General features: G+C 33.5%; 1 protein-coding gene across 1 annotated transcript; it reads left to right on the top strand.

The window, feature by feature from the left end:
• The first annotated feature begins 8,022 nt into the window (after positions 1-8,022).
• Positions 8,023-17,267, top strand: LOC119834470 (putative fatty acyl-CoA reductase CG5065). The gene is made up of 11 exons (XM_038358841.1): positions 8,023-8,140; positions 11,818-11,920; positions 12,635-12,751; positions 12,968-13,090; positions 13,304-13,429; positions 13,743-13,896; positions 14,030-14,131; positions 14,654-14,840; positions 15,002-15,108; positions 15,863-15,992; positions 16,352-17,267. The coding sequence occupies exons 2-11, from the start codon at positions 11,825-11,827 to the stop codon at positions 16,602-16,604; spliced, it is 1,395 nt and encodes a 464-aa protein (XP_038214769.1). The 5' UTR covers positions 8,023-8,140; positions 11,818-11,824; the 3' UTR covers positions 16,605-17,267.
• The last annotated feature ends 463 nt before the right edge of the window (positions 17,268-17,730 follow it).

Below are 17,730 nucleotides of genomic sequence, written 5' to 3'. Positions count from 1 at the left end.
AACGGACTGACTATCTTTTTAATTAAGAAAATCGATCGGTGCATCTCATAACAAAGGCATTCCTTTGTATTTATTTAATTTTTGCCTTGCCATTACAGGGCAAAAATGCATTGCAGGCTATCTACTTCTTCAATGTACTGAAAACACATATTTGATAAAACTATAAGAAAATAGTTTTTGGGAGGAAAGAAACAACCAGTCGTGACTTAAAGTGAATTAAGATATAGATTAAATCGGATTATTACTATATTATTATGAGCCTGGGCTAATATGTTGTGTAATTTAATACAGTGTTCTCATAACCATCATCCCCATCGTCAGCTCAAACGTTCTGTTCCCACCGTATTGACACGGGCATCCTAAAAGGCCATAATCCACCAAGAAGGCAAAGTGCAGATTGGCAAATGTAACATATAGGGAGATTTAATTCTTCGACATGCCGGTTTCGTCACGAAGTTTTCCTTCACCGATTCGAGAAGTGATGTAAATCAGACGCAGATACATTGTAAAAATCGGTTTATTTCTTCCACGCTCGCCTGGTTTGGAAAGCTGAATTTTTTTGATTTTTTTATGCCCCATGCTTAGCCACTTAACTACAACAGCTTACAAAAAATTCACAAGTATTACATTTTTCTTTTCTTTCAAAACTTCTCAATTATTGCATGATACAAAACGTATATAGAAGGTTATCGGGAAATTACGCATCTAAGGGGATTCCTTTATTACATTGATCTTTTTGATGGTAGGATCTAAGAAGCATTGCAATTATTATGAAATGTTTATAAATGCAGTCAGTAACCTTTTTTGAATATCACATTTTTCGATCGTGACAGTCACCTAAATCATGCGTGGAATTCGGTTATATCAACTATTTGTCAAAACTGGTTAAGTAGTTTGGGTGTGAAAGTATTTTACATGATTTTATCTTTGACAATAAGGAACTTCCATATAAACTTTCATCCCCTATTTCAACCCCTTCTTCACTTTTTTCGCAATAAAAAGTATACTGTGTCCTTTCCCAAGTTCAGTTCTATCATCATACCAAATTTCATCAAAGTCGGTTCCGTGGTTTAGGCGTGAAAGCGTAACATTACTTATGCATTTATAATATTAGGGATTTAAATACATCTCAGCGAGAACATAAATGTATGTAACATGTTTTAGAGCAAATGCCGAATATTTTTAAGATTATGCGATAGCGCTTTGATTTGAATTGAGCTGGTGGTTTATATGATGGTAAGTAATCACCACCGTCCAGGTATATTCGCAGAGATACTACCTCTGTGAATGCGCTACCACTTTTTAGGGGTAAAGGATAAGGAAAATATTGCAAGAAGAAATGGACTGGGAAGGGTATGGAAATATACAGACCTCATAAATATACGACATTTTAAAAATAAATGTAGAATTAATAATTATCATGTACTAATAAGATATCACGTATTTAAGATTTTTTTTTTAAGGAAAAAATTGACCAAGTCTTATCTTAAGAAATAAATGCATTTAGTCATAGCATATAATATAATAGTCAACAATGTTTTTGTATATTTTTGTTTATATTTCACCAGTAAATATACCTTTGAAACTGTCGAACCAAAATTATTATCTTACAGCCAGATTCTAGATTATAGTAAGCTCAGTTTTAAATAAAATAGATTTCAAATAGACCTAACATCGAATGCCCATTTCACAATTCAACGGTTCCACATCGATAGATTGTAATCTACCGAAAACAAAGCGTATTTATTGTTAGCCGTATGTTACGGATCACAATTTCTAGACGCGAGATTGATTACAATTTGGCGGTGTTTACAGTTTTACGGTGACATATACACCAATATCTGCACTAACTTTTAAACACAATTATAAGCGAGAATTTCTAATTAACATGAACGCTTTGCGTGGACATTGCGAATTTCTCTATCTTTCTTATCGGTTTAATAAGGAATACGATTATTATAATGATAATAGAATACATTGAATGTTAACAATATTCCAGCGTAGGAAAACATTTAACAAATCATTGACGTATGTGTCATACGATATGAGCAGCGGTGGCTCAGTGGATATGATCTCAGACTTCGCAACCAAATGTCGGGGGTTCGAAACCAGACTGGCGTGTGAAAAGTAAACTGATTTATCAATTTATCAGCACATAATTCACATCTTCACTGCTCGAAACGGTGAAGCAGAACCTAGGAAATCAGCGTGTCCAAGTATCGAAATTGACGACACGTGACGTCTGCCAAGTCGCATTGACCAGTTTTGGTTTATGGCTCGTACCTTCAGAGAGGGCCTATGTCTCTGCAATGGGAACATACATGGGCTGGTGATGATGTATAAGCAAACCCCTTTGTCAGGATCATCGAAGTGGCAAGAGATCTTTCTACTTTTCTGTATAAAGTTAAATACGTAGTTATTAAACTACTACTATCCTTCCTACTAATATTATAAATGCAAAATGTTTGTAAAGATGTGTGTGTGTTTGTTGCTCTTTCACTCAAAATCTACTGAACCGATTGCACTGAAAATTGGTACGTAGACAGCTGGACAACTGGAATAACACATAGGCCTACGGGATACGGATTTACGCGGGTAAAACCGTGGGGCGCAGCTAGTTAAGTTTTAAAGATAGCACAGATTGCGGTTAGACATCAAAATTGGTGTTTATAATAATTATCATCCGATTTTTTATGTATGTGGAATAGCTAGCTATACACTTAATTCTTAGATTAAAATAAATTCTTAAATTAAACAAATTCTTAGATTAAACGCAAAAGCGTGTTTCTGTCACGCTGTAACTAAGTGATTTATGGTACGATTCTTTGTTTGCAAATAGTTAGGGGGCAGTAATAAAGGCTACTTTATACCACAGTGAAACATCTCATCCCCATAGGAATTTTCTCGAAACAAGCATGCCAATCGCGGGCGGAAAACCAGTCGTTTATGAGCCAGCGTGTATGCAAAGAGGGCTATGAAATGACGTAGGCTCTACGTTTCGAGTTGTGGTCTAGCAAACAACAGTATTTAAATAAAGAATGCTTGCATTTGCATTTCCTATGATAATAATTGCGTTGAGATAATATTGATATATCGACAAAAGGTTCGATTTATGCTCAGCTTAGTTGAATAGCATGTTAACCTTCTGATTCACTGCCAGTTCTCAGACTTCAGTATACTTAGAAATACTTTTAAAAAGCGAAGAATATGCAATATTTTTACGACAAGAAACGTGAGTAACTTTGAGAAACTAACGTTAGTTGGATTTGCAATTTGAAGGCGCAATGAAACATTGAAATATCTATAAAAATTATGAGGAAAAGATGCTTTAAAATTTGCGTAACGATAACGTTAATTTCTTTTTCTATGTCGATTTAATGATAGTCCTACTAATATTATAAATTGCGAAATTTTGTAAGGATGTGTATGTGTTTGTTGCTCTTTCACGCTTCTTTCAAAAACTACAAAACCGATTGCAATGAAATTTGGTACGTAGACAGCTGGTCAACTGGAATAACATATAGGCAACTTTTTATCCCGGTATTCCTACGGGATACGGACTTACGCGGGTAAAACCGCGGGGCGCAGCTAGTATTATATATTATGATATCATATTTAGTAGTATATCTATGTATTATATCTATGAAGCGGTTTTCATGAATTACATTTGATATCTTGCTTATGATAGTGTTAAATATGTGCTTTCCCTAACGTGACTGCCTGCTTCGTACAGTGGTTTACGCGTGGTTACAAACGTGGTCGTTCACGAATGTATCTATTTTTGAAATTGATACAGTAGTACCTGAGATAAGCGCGCTCAAACAGACGAATCAGCTTTACATTTTTATACAGCATATGTATGTAAGATCAGAGAGAATAAAAACACAATTTTACTTGTCTCAGAAAATGTTCAAATTCTTTTAGCCTTCATCACAATACATGGTGAAAAATGAGTTAATTAATGAATGAATAATAATTCAGAGACCGCACCCTCCACAGAAAATCTGAATAAATGTGGGGGAGATCCGAATTCTTTATCCCTTACGCCTCCCAGTCCACTTTTTAATTCTCGTCGTCAATCCGATCCAGATCGCCAGATCCGATGAGGAAATCATCTTTTACCCCTTAAAAGGAGGCCACGCATTTGCAGCGGCTCTGTTTCTACAAATGGTCATGGGCGGTGGTGATCGCTTACCTTCAGACGACGGTAAGCTCAGTTGCCAGATAAAAAAAAATCGTAAAAAAGTCTTACCAAACAATCTTTATTATATAAGTTTAGATACCATTTCGGTCTGCCCTTGAAATAACAGGAAAATATTTTGTTTTGACGCGTGGAGATTGTACAGTCAGCAATATAACACATTCAAATTTTATGCACATATTTCAGTTCTCCGAAATCAAAGATAAACATAATTGGAGGCGAAATTTTAAAGATATCGTTTACCTCGTACACACACACACACACACATAGCTGTACTTTCTTTTTTTACAACGGTAGGGTAGCCAGTTAGAGTTGTACAAATAGAGTTTTAAGAATACATCTAATAAGAATATAATAGTCAGGGATTTCCTGAGTATTTATTTTCGTAATCAGCATATTCATTGAGAATAGTAACACCACCGACGGACACATAGTGTACTATGGTTTTGTAGTTTTGCCAACGCTGATTACTAGGAAAGGATACTTGAACAACAAAAGGACGTACAAAATGTCTTATTTGATATTCTCTTAAAGTCTATATTATAAAATGTTTACATTGCATGTCGGTTAGCCGGCATATACCACTGCGCTAATGTGGGCTATGTGCTTCTGAAAACAATTAAAAACGTAAGCGTGCGTACGGGTGCTAAAGAAGAAGGGAGGTGGAGGTGAAGGAGGTGTATTAATAGTTTGACTTAGTGTTAAATGTATTTAAGACCTCAAAGAAATTAACAAGCGCTTGTTCGGCTTCTATTGCCGACTGCACCAAATTTAAATTGAATTGTAAAATCATATGGTTGGAGGACGCTCTCAAAATGTATTTTTTGTAAATGTTATTTAATTCTGTGTTGGTATCTTTTGCGTGTGACCGTGTTTATGTGTATTATTAATAAAACATTATATCAAAAGTTTTTATTGTGCATTCCAAATTTCTTATTTACCGATTGACGATTCTAAGAAAGATGTGAACTATTAAGGCAGTAGAAACCAGGGTATGTGTCTCTATTATTAGTATTAATGTATATTAATCACTGTCTCTCTTTCTCACGCCTCTACCGTTGAATCGATTTGGATGAAATTTGTTACAAAGATAATTTGAGACCCGAGGCATCCGGGAAATGTCACGAAATCAGGAACACGGGGCAGTCTTCCTTCGTTGTATCAATTCATTTTTCGCTTTTGTGTGCCTTATATGTTAACAAATAATAAGTTTATTTATTTATTTTAGTGTATTTCGTTTAAAGAACATTTTTATACGTCACAGTCGACAAAAAGATGGACGAAGGTAGCTAAATAGGTTGTCTGAGGGTAAACGCGTCCATCGCCCATGAACACTTAAAAGGGATGGAATAGGGAAAGGATTGAAGAGGATTAAGGGAAAGGACAGAATAATAACATGGACAACGTATATGAAGAAAGCTTTCAAAATTTTAAAACCTCATACTATAAAGAGGAAACCCTTTTTTTATTTGATTTTGGTAAACTAAGAAGTGGCTATATTTTTTTTTGTGTTTGTTACCATAACTCTTTGCAGAGTGCACCGACTTTTATGTTTATTTTTTATTTGATAGCTGGTTCCTCTGGTGTGATAATTTAAAAACGGCTTAGATTTTTGGTTTAAAATAATTATTTAAATATAAATAGATAACTCAGTAGCGTTTCAAGCGATTGCCATGGTTACTGATGCATTCGGTGGATAATTTTTGTCACTTGGTGGAACCAAAGACAAAAATAGAATGTGGTGTGTGACCCACGAGGATTTCCAAAATTTTAAAAATAAATAAATAAAAATATTCCCCACATGAAAGTGGGGACGAAAAAATTAATGACTACTTATTTTTTACTTACCACAACATATGATTCATTATTATATAGATCTTTTTAAGTTAGGTTAAGGTTCCGTGTATAACTAAATTCGTATTATCATCATAATCATCATCATCAGCCCGTATTATATATTCTCATTGGGACACAGGCCTCCTATGAGTGTTTTAGGCCATAATCCACGACGCTGGCCAAGTGCGGGTTGGCAGATGTCACATGTCGTAGAACTTTTGATTCTTGGACATGCCGATTTCCTCACGATGTTTTCCTTCACAGTTTTAAGCAGTGGTGATGTTATAGATAACACACACACACACACACACAAATGTGCAGATAATTTGAAAAATCAAATTAATTTCTGCACGCTCGCCCGGTCTCGAACCCTGACTTATCAATTTTGAAGTCCGAGATCGTAACCACTGAGCCGCCACTGAAATCCGTATAATACTAATAAATTCGATATATTATAAGAATAAAAAAGGCAAAAATTAGACAGAAGAAAAATGAAACATTTTCCAAATCAACGTATATGATAATTGAATGTTTGATGCTCAGTTACCTAAAAGCGTAGCAGATAAAAGATAGAACTTCTTACGCTGCTTATCAACATTGTTCACTTTCTCAATTTACCAAATTCTTTCGGTAGGCCACTTCGCATCTCAATTATTTGAAAACAATGACTCATTAAGTTACCAAGTTTTGATTTATAGATAAGTTGAATCGATAACATTTATCACCGGAAACTCGAGTTTGGATTAATTATGTTTTAAATAATAACAGATCTTAATGCGATTGCAAAGTCTTATCCAGATAAGGTCTAGGAGAATAACCGACACGACCCCTCGCGGATGAAACGTGACGATTATTTGGTAACTGTGATTTGGTAACTTTGGGAAATGTTTGATGTTCTTTACGGAAGAGTTATCAGTCTTCTATTTCCTGTTAGACTTTTTTTGTTTTTCATTGGACACCACATTGATCAAGGGATAATAATGCGATAAAGTCTGTACCGCCGTTTAATTTTCATGTTTTTTGTTAAAATTTCTTCAATTTACTTTCATAAGATCTTTCTGCTACATACCTCAAACTTTACATATATTATAAAACTCTCTCATCTCTCAGGAAGTACTAGTCCGATATGAAAGATTCTTCCAGTGTTCGATAGCCCTTTATATATAGTATATAGTATAGTATAGCCCAGATTATTGAGGAAAGCTATGGACGGAGCACCAATGGAGAAAGTTTCACAATCCTGTTTTTTTTTCCTGTTGCGTTCCACACGGACGAAGTCGCGGGTGGAAGCTAGTAAAACGTAATTGGTAAAATCGGTTTAGTACTTTACACGTGAAGCTGTGATTAAAGGAATTAGGCTGACGTGTTTGTTTGTTTCAATGCGCTAATCTCCTGAACTCCTGGATGGATTTCAAAACTTCTTTCATTCTTGGATACGTACGTGATCCCTGATTGCTGTAGGCTCTCTCACTCACACGCCCTAGCCCAAATAGATAAACTAGCCTTTCGAGTCAACTTTGCCAGGGTTCCTTCGAGATGAACGACAAACAAAATGCTTGTGTCCCTTTTTGCCCTTTCTGAGATAAGCATATATTTAATGCACGGTGGCCTTCAGGATTTTACCCACAACTTTATGATGCTATAAATTCTGTCGGTGATACGTCAGACCCATGAGTATCTCGTGAGCATTCGTCTTAGAACGGCTTAATGTTAAAAACAAAAATAATATGAAATAAAACACAAGTAATGAATTTTTTCAAACTATTGTGCTAGTGTAAGACATTTTGAATATTTTTTCGTGTTTGGTTTTATCGGGAGCTTCCGTTTTGATTGAAAAATAAATCAAAAAGTTCCAGAATTGATAAGGTTCATTGCGACCAGTAGGTATTCAGTAACTGTATAGTTTGATTGTGATAAGATATCGAGTGTATCTATACATGAGTCTATAAAAATAAGTGCATTTTTCCATGAAGCACAGTTCCACCGTGAGCCTTATGGGTCGCGCATAAATACCCTATAGAATATAATATTTAAAAACAATAATTATTGTGGTAATATTAGACCAAATTAGTGGTGTAGTGCACTTAAAGGAATTTTAAGAAGGTAAACATTGCTGTGTAAGCTTCATACATGTTAAGAAAAGTGTATTTGTTTAATGCCATTATTTTTTTTACATAAAATATTTTTTTAAATTATTAATCTTATAAGTACGAACGTACGGCTTATCGTGAATTCTTTTTATTATAATTTGGCGTTCATCTAAATATTTCTTTTTTTGTATTTCCTATGAAATATCCTTCCTTTCTTTTACGGGTTTTAATCGTTTTAGTTTTTTTGAAAACAGAAGCGCTGTTTCGTAACGTCAATGTCGTTTAATTGTTTATTACTGGACATTTGATAACTCAATTATTAATCATTGTGCCATCAAATTATATAATATGTTACCTCTTGAAAAGATAAATAATGTTAATGAAGTTTATATACAAAAAAAACAAAATAAACGGAGACACAAAGAAAAGTTATAAAAATGAAATCGTAATTGAAAAATTTTAGAGAATCATCAGTCATCATATTTCGGTATTTTATTATTTATTATTAGTAATTATGTAATTCTGCCGTGATTTTTAAAAAGAGAACGGATTTTGATCTAAGGATTACGTTGATTAAAAAATGGCCCTCCAACATGTAATTCTTTAATTATTAACCTTATAAAAGTTTTGTTTGGAACATAGTTACATAACATTATCAGCGGATTTTCATTATTTTTGAGAAATGTATAAAAAAAAAATTGAGACATGCTTAGTTTTTTAAATATTTATTTATTTTTTCTTTAAAAGGAATCAACAATATTTTTTTAGATTTTTTGTTCTTCTATTTACTCGAATGTAAAATTATATATCTTTATGTCTATACAGCAGTTGTTTAGCGGTTTAAAGATATTATATATAAATAACATAATGAATTAATAGCATTTGTGATCCAATGAAAACACTTTAATTCCGAAATTCATTAATATTTCCTAGAGAACAGAAATCACGCTTAGTTTTTTGTCAGTAAAATAAAATCATTAAAAATTTAATCTTTAAATTTTGATTAAAATTGAACAAAAAATATACAATAACATCTTTATTAATTACAGTTGTTTTGTTTTATCCGTCAGTTTGTTTATTATATTAAAATTATTTTTACACTCTTTACTCAAAGCTGACATTTGATTGATATATCTATATTTATGTATAAATATTACAGTGATAGAGGACGATGAATTAATTATAACCTAGGGTGTATCTATAAAAACCAACCATATATAAAAAAGTCTTGGTCGAGCCGTTCTCGAGTTTTACGCTTAGCAACAAATTTGACAATTAATTTTTATTTATATATAATGATTCACAAGATAATATTATACTACATAATCAAGAGTTATAACCAAGAGTTTAATCGAGACATTATTAAAATTAATTAAATTATTAATATTGTTATTTTGCTTCAGATGTTTAGAGGGGAAACAGTACTTCCAAATACTACCTATCTCATTATAATTTTATTACTATTTCCGTAATAAATTATGAGTATGTAGCTAATAATTTGTTTAACGCATATTAAATAGATAAATTATTTAAAAACATGCATCTGAAGGTTTAAAGAATTGCCTTCTTTTTAAAATAAAACTAAACACCATGATATTAGAAACTTTTTCGGTTTCATTTAAAATACGTACACCGCATCTTGAAGCTCGTGAAGACCTTAAGTGAAGATATTCCCTTTTTATTAATAAAAATTTGAAACAAATAACAATGGTAACTATTGATGATTAATAATTCAAGCAATTAATAAGGATATTAGTGTGTGTTTAAATATTTGCGATATTGTTAAAAACAAATTACTAATAGTTTAAGACTGTCTAAGTACGAATAGGTAGAATTTGACACTCTTAGTTCACAGTTGAAACTTTTTATTATCACGTTCAATAAACTTATTTTTATATTTGTACTAGCCTTGATAAGATACCTCCCGCATCAACAAAGAAGAAGTCGCAGGGTTCACGTCAACAAAACTATCCCATAGGATAGTTTGGTAGTGTACAAAGGACACATCCTATCTCGAGTCTCAAACTATTGTTGTGCGAAATTTCATCAAATCGGTTCAGTAGTATAGGTGTGAAGAAGAAACAGTTAAACAGTGTTCCTTTCGCATTTATAATATCAAGTAGAGATTACCAAGCTCGTACAACCTGATGACCTGAATGTTTAAATGCCCTTAATTCGAATCGCGTCCTTTCTACCAGTTTTTATGAAATGCACTTCCTGGCAACCGTTATCAAATCACTTTCGATTAAAGGATTCTTTGTCAGTGATTATTATCATGGTATGATAATTGCAATTAGTTGGCCTTGAACGTGACTGTGCTTGAACTGTAGGTATTTCACATCGCAAATTGTTTTTAATGATTGGTCATTGTGAATTTAATCAATACTTGTTTTTTAAGGTGTATATTTATTAGATTATTTCCTTCGGATTTGCATTATAGTTTTAGTTTTACGAAATTTTTAGAAGAGATGATTTAATATTTTTAAATATTAACTGCTATGATATTAAAAAATATTTTGATTTACACAAGAAAAGGAAACATTTCCATTAAAAACATATTATTTGATCAACACGGCGACTTTGGCCTATAAAGCTTATCACCTATTGGAGTGTTATCGAAAATCGTGACGTCATTGATCAAAAAGAATAGTCTTCGATGAAATCACGGCGGATTATCGGTTAATTAGTTTCAAGGTGGATTATATTGTGTAATATTTCAATGAAATTTATCGTTTGGAAATAGATTAATATATCATATAAATTTATGTCGGGTCATGGCCAAAGAAACGTTATTTGAATGTGGTTGTTGAGCATGCTTCGGCACAAATTGGGCCAGCTCGCGCCGGAGAAGTACCATACGGGAAACTGGCTAAATAGTAGCATGCTATTGTGTTATGGTGAGTGGGGAAGTCGGAAGCCCGTTTCTTTTTCCTCACTCATTCTAGTCAATTCCTGTTTTCTAGTCATCATTCCGTTCTATATCCCATTCTCCTCATAAACGAACAGCGCAGAGGTAGTGCCTCTGCGAATGTTCATGGGAGGTGGTGATCGCTTACCATTACGCGACCAACCAGCTCAGTTGCCTGCTTGCCTTGATGGCATAAAAATATATTCTTTTGATTTTTTTAAAGGATTCGGATTGTTTGCGAATCGGACTTTTAGTTAAAATGGTTATAGTAAGGTTGCATTACATCATTTCACCTTGTAATTTGTTAATTAAAATAAAACAAGTCAACTGCGGGTCGGACTCGCTATATTAAGGGTTCCGTGCAAATGAGTTAAAGAGAATTTGGAGAAAAAAGGTTTCCCATCCAATTTTTGACCGTGCCAATCATTGCTTTACCTCGATATTTTATTACTAATTGTTATAATGGCAACAAATATGCATTATGCCTGTAAATTATCTAACTATTACAATACTATCGCGGTTCGTGGAATACAGCCTAGTGACACACAGACGGATAGACATATAGATAGACGGATGGCGAAGTCTCAGTAATAGGGTCCTGATTTACCCTTTTGATACGGAATCCTAAAAATATGACCTTGCATCTTATTTACTATATTAGGATGCAGCTCTTATACACAGGCCGTAAAAGTATCGATTTGATTAATTAATCGATTCAATTCGATTATTTCGTGATTCCAATTATTATTTACCATGAAATAGCTTTATATTACTTTTTTCAGATTCATAATGGCGTCAATGGATAACATTCATGACACCTCGGTACCTGGTTTCTACGCCGGGAAATCTGTTTTCATCACAGGTGGAACTGGCTTTTTAGGAAAGGTAATTGTCTAATTTATATTTAAAACGCTTTTTCGCTCGCGTAGTCTAGTAATTACTTTGGGAAAGAGATGAAATATCTTTTACGTCACTGACTACCTCCACACATAAAAATCATTTCATGGTATCGCAGCGTTGCTATTTGAAAGACACATAAACAGAGAAACGAATTCACATTGAAAAATTATAGAGTATTTAGGAAGTTTTTAATTCGCTATAATGACGCAAATTTGTTTTATTTATTAATGTAGAAGCAAAAAAAAAAAACAAGTAAAAATACCATCTGTAGATAAAACTGCTAATGACGTTGTTTTCGCGAAAGATACACATCACATTCAATGTCATATACTAAAGTTAATTAAATCCTTGTACGATTTCTTATTCAATTAATAACTGTATATACTTACGTATATTAATATATGCGATATACATTATTATATACTATTATTTACATAGGATTAACTAGTAGAATTAAATAACTGTTTAATTAGTATAATAAGGGAGTTTTGATTTAAACTAGCGGTCCGCCCCGGCTCTGCCCGTGGTACATAATATATAGTCTATAACCTTCTTCAATAAATGGGCTATCTTACACTGAAAGAATATTTCAAATCGAAACAGTAGTTCCTGAGATTAGGGCGTTCAAACAAAAAAACAAATTCTTCAGCTTTATAATATAAGTATAGATAAGATTTTAATAAATTCTATTTTACGCAGGGCCTTATTGAAAAACTGCTATATAGTTGCAAGGATATCGGCAAAGTATATATCTTAGTTCGAGAGAAGAAGGGAGTATCAGGACTAGACAGGATTAAGAAAATCCTGGATTCCGAGGTAATTAAAATTACAACATAAAGTATTTGTAGTTGCTAATTAAAAATTATGTCATGAAACCTCCTCAAGGGAAACATTTTAAACTGTTTACTTTGACAACTGTTCTTATTATTTACGATTACATAAAATTATATTCAAAAACATGAAATAAACTGATAAACTTTTGCATAAAAAATAATACGATGTTAACGTTTTTATTATAAATTCCATCAACAGCCTTTTGCTCGACTGAGAGAAACACGACCCCAAGATTTGGAAAAGATAGTCCCCATCTATGGAGATCTTGTCGCAGAAAATCTTGGTATAAGTCAAGAAGATCAGGAAATACTTTTTAATGAGGTGAGAGGTTTAATTCGTACGCACGAAAGTAATAGAGCACGTGCTTGCTTGTTAAAAAAAATATTAATAACAAATTCAAAAAGAGAACATTAGATAAAAAAAAAATAAAAATAAAGCTGGCCAGTACCAATGATAACCAGAAACAATTTATAGACAAGTATTTGTTTTTATTGCCATCTGTGGGTATATTTTTTATATTTAAATATTTTTTAGGTATCCGTTGTATTCCACTTAGCTGCTACTATAAAGTTCAATGAACCATTGTCAGTGGCAATGAAAGTAAACGTCGAAGGCACAAAGGAGGTGATGAAGCTAGCGCAGCAAATGAAACTTTTGAAAGTAAGTAAAAATTTCTCAGTAAGATAGCATGCAATATTTTCGATAGTTATAATAATATCCTACTATTGTACCCAGTTCCTGTTTTTATTTACAACCATAAAATTATTAAAATTGTAAGTGATTCTTATTGAAATTCTCGTACCTAATTCTAAATATAATAAACTGAAAATTTTAAAGATAAGAACCTTTCTATTCTAAATAAGAAATAGCACGAACTGAAATGTTTATGCTGAAAAAAACTTAATACAGCTCAAGATAATTATAATATGATATTATATCTTATATATATTAATGTAGCTATTTAATTTTTCAGTCGTTCGTATACGTATCAACTGCGTACTCAAATACGAGTATGACAAGATGGCACATTGAAGAGAAACTCTACCCATCACCTAAACCAATGAATGAGGTCTACGATTTGATTAAAAATAATGACCCAAGCGAAAGATTCTCTCCTGAAGTCTTAGGTGCGTATAATACTAATACAAAATATAATTGAACGTTTATAGTAAACACCAACGATAGAAGCACTTCGCATGCAAGTGGTCGACGAAAAAATATAAAAATATGATGATTAATTTTAAACGATGCTTGTTACAGACGGACGTCCAAATACATATTCATTTACAAAGGCCCTTGCTGAAAATTTTGTTGTGGAAAATCACGGTGATATGCCGACAGTAATTGTGCGACCAGCTATAGGTAAGTAAATTAATAATACAGTTAGTGTAGTTGTGTTTGTAGTCTTTAATATTAAGAAATCTTATAGATGTTCATTAGAAGTGTATAAAAAAACTAATCAATGCTATCTTAATTCATAAACATCAGCCCATATAATATGTTCCCACTGCTGGGACACAGGCCTCCTATGAGGGTTCAGGTCATAATCCACCACACTGACCAAGTGCGGGTTGGCAGATGTCACATGTCGTCGAACTTTTGATTCTCGGACATGTCGGTTTCCTCACGATGTTTTCCTTCACCGTTTAAGGCAGTGGTGATGTTATCCACATGCGCAGATAAATTGAAAAATCGATATATTTCCTGCACGCTCTCCCCGGTCTCGCACCTCGACTTATCGATTTTGAAGTCCGAAGTTCTCACCACTGATCCACCACTGCTTTCTTCATCTTCATCTTAATTATCACTATTTAAATAATGATAACTGTTAACCGTGCTATTAAGTATACAGTGACCGAGTTCTATATTTTTTTTTTATTTCAGTGACAGCCGCGGTAAAAGAACCAGTGGCAGGTTGGATTGACAATTGGCAAGGTCCTACACCGGTACTGGCACTGATTGCCAAGGGATGGGTGCGCACTTTGTATGGAGACAAGAAATTTGCTTTCGACATAATCCCTGTTGATTACGTCATCAATCTTACAATTGTCAGTGGATCACGTTGTAAGAAGTGAGTTTCAACGACGTATATATTTCATTAATATTATTTGTAATTATTTACTTCTGTTTCATAAAAATATTCTATTAATATTTTTGCTCTAAGCTCAAAGCCTTATATGTAATTATTTAATAAGTGATTAGTAATTAAAATCAATTTTTCTGTTTGTCTAGATCCAAAGAGGTTCCAATTTATCATGCCTGTAGCAGTACAAGCAATCCAATCACATTAAAGAAAACCTCCGTATTGTATACTAAAGAGGCCCTTAAATGCGGATTCAGTAAGTAATTTATACTAATTAGACTATACTATATTTAACCCAATTAACATAAAATTTGGCACGAATTGAGCCAGCTCGCACCGGGGAGCGCACCATGCCCATCATCATCATCATCATTATCAGCCCATATATGTTCCCACTGCTGGGACACAGGCCTCCTATGGGGGTTCAGGCCATAACCCACCACGCTGGCCAAGTGTGGGTTGGCAGATATCACATGTCTTCGAACTTTTGATTCTTAGACATGCCGGTTTCCTCACGTTGTTTTCCTTCGCCGTTTTCAGCAGTGGTGATGTAATACATGCGCAGATAAATTGAAAAATCAATTTATTTCCTGCACGCTCGCCCGGTCTCGAACCCCGACTTGTCGATTTTAAGTCCGAGGTCCTCACCACTGAGCCACCACTGCTTTTTTTATGCCCATAGAAGACTAGCGTGTAATAGTAGAATGTTACTGTGTTTTGTCCGATGAGTGGAGCTTTCCTTTTCCTCACCTTTCCCAGAGAATAGCATTCATCCCGTTGACAATCGTTTCCTTATTCCATGTCTCTTACAAGCATAATATCCTCAACAACTGTTCATGAGCGGTGGTGATACCATCTGGCAAAATCCGGCCCCAATGTAACATAACTATAAGAAATACGTAATGCAATAAGTTATTGGTATAAAGTCGATCACACAATCTCTGGGTACATTAGTACTAGGCCAACCGAGTCATAGAATGATTTTCATAAGAAATTGTTTGTATTTTTAGATGAGTTACCATTCCCGGGGATGCTGTTCTCCAAGTTAGAGTGGTTCCTGGCACTGGCTACCTTTATTTTGCAAACGGTGCCGGCCTATCTAGCGGATTTCTTTCTCTATCTAATCGGCAAACCTGCGAGGTTAGTAATTTGTATTTTACCTGGGTAATGAATCCACATGAACATTATTTTGACGATCTATCTTTACCTAGTTTCGTAATTATTTTGATCTGTGTTAATATTATAAAGGAAAATCTTGTGAATTTTAGAGTATGCAAAGTTGTAGTCGGTTATCTCTGGATCTATTGAATTGATTTAAAAAAATCTTTTATCGATATAGAGCTACGTCGCTTGCGAGTATCATATGCTATATTTTATTTTGTTTTTATATTATAGTGGCTAGTTTATAGGCTAGTAGTAGTAGCATTACATTACATTACATTCTTACATTTATTTTCCTTTTGTACTTCAAGTATCTTCAACAACTCCTATCTTTCTAGGTATATCAAAACGCAGACAAAACTCGCATCATATTTGGACACAATTCGATTCTTCTCCTCCCAATCCTGGATGATAATGAGCGACAAAACGAGGGCTATGTTCTATAACCTGAGTCCTGAAGACCGTAAGACGTTCCCCTGCGACGCATCCCTCTTCAGCTGGGAGGAATATATGCCCATATACTACCACGGTGTCAAACGGTTCTTGATCGACCCCGCTGAGAAAAATAAGAAGAGTTTATCGTCGAGTTAATAATTTAGTCGCATTTATTTTCAATATTGCTATCTCATTATCAATTAATGCAGTGAAAGGCTAAGCGTCTTAAAAGTTTAAGATTGGAGGGTTGGACATATGATTGGGTATATTGTGGTGGAAAGACATGCAGCATGCAAGCATCATAGATATTTTAGATGTCTCGATAGCGAAGATTGGTTGAAGAGTAATTGTTTTGTTCATGAGAGTGTGTTAGCTCGTGTTTCTGTTTGAACCAATGTGATATTAGTCCAATATTTTTATAGGATTAGTGTATTTCTATGTGAAATATGTGAATGGAGTGGTATTGTAGTTATTATATAACAATTTTCTATTTAATAGGTTAGTCATTGATAAATATTTATTCAAGGCTAGTTATTTATGAGATGAATGATGAAATGACTTGATTCAAAAATGGAGATGGTTCTCAATTCGTCTGTATTTTCTGTTTGTTACCCCAGAACTTTCGACTGGTTGAACCGATTAGGATGATTATTTTTTTATTTGAAAGATGGTTCCTTCCGTGTGATCCCATTTAAATTTAGGTCTAGTTGTTACTTATTGAAGATGATTTAGTTTTTGTTAAAAATATTTTGCTTGTTTTTAACAGCTTTTAAAATACTATACTTTTAAAGATATATTTTGGAATAATTACAAGAGAACAATTATCAAACACGACGTGTATATAAAAATGTTCATTCAGTTTAGAATAATTTTAGGTGTAAGGTAATCTTAGATAATTAAAATAAGGTAATATCTTTTTATTATTATATAATAAAAATTATATGAAATTGAGTTATTTGTTTCATTTATATATTCCAAATTATAAGACATAGCGAAAACTCTAGATTATAATATTCTGTAGTGCTAACCTAACCTTTTCTTAAAAGGAATTTTATTGAATTACTTCTGATTAATCCGTACCGACGTATTCTACTGTAGTAAGTTAATAAACTTCCCAAAAATTAGCAGCTATTCTATTTGTTCTTAAATCAAGGGAACTATAAGATCTAGAATGACGCATTAACACATTTTTGAAGTGAAACTTCTTTACAATCGTTGTGATTTCTGAAACGACAGGTAAGAGACACAAATACAAAAATGTGTAGAATGAAGCCGGCAAAGA

This window comes from Zerene cesonia, chromosome 19 (genome assembly GCF_012273895.1).
Source record: "Zerene cesonia ecotype Mississippi chromosome 19, Zerene_cesonia_1.1, whole genome shotgun sequence".
Lineage (NCBI taxonomy): Eukaryota > Metazoa > Arthropoda > Insecta > Lepidoptera > Pieridae > Zerene > Zerene cesonia.
This window is presented reverse-complemented; position numbering and strand designations above follow the sequence as displayed.

Excerpts from the sequence above, each read along its gene's own strand:
- LOC119834470 (XM_038358841.1), top strand. The coding sequence starts at position 11,825 with ATGGCGTCAATGGATAACATTCATGACACCTCGGTACCTGGTTTCTAC. Across the intron at positions 14,132-14,653 it reads AATTGTGCGACCAGCTATAG|TGACAGCCGCGGTAAAAGAA; the intron begins GTAAGTAAATTA and ends TTTTTATTTCAG. Across the intron at positions 14,841-15,001 it reads AGTGGATCACGTTGTAAGAA|ATCCAAAGAGGTTCCAATTT; the intron begins GTGAGTTTCAAC and ends CTGTTTGTCTAG.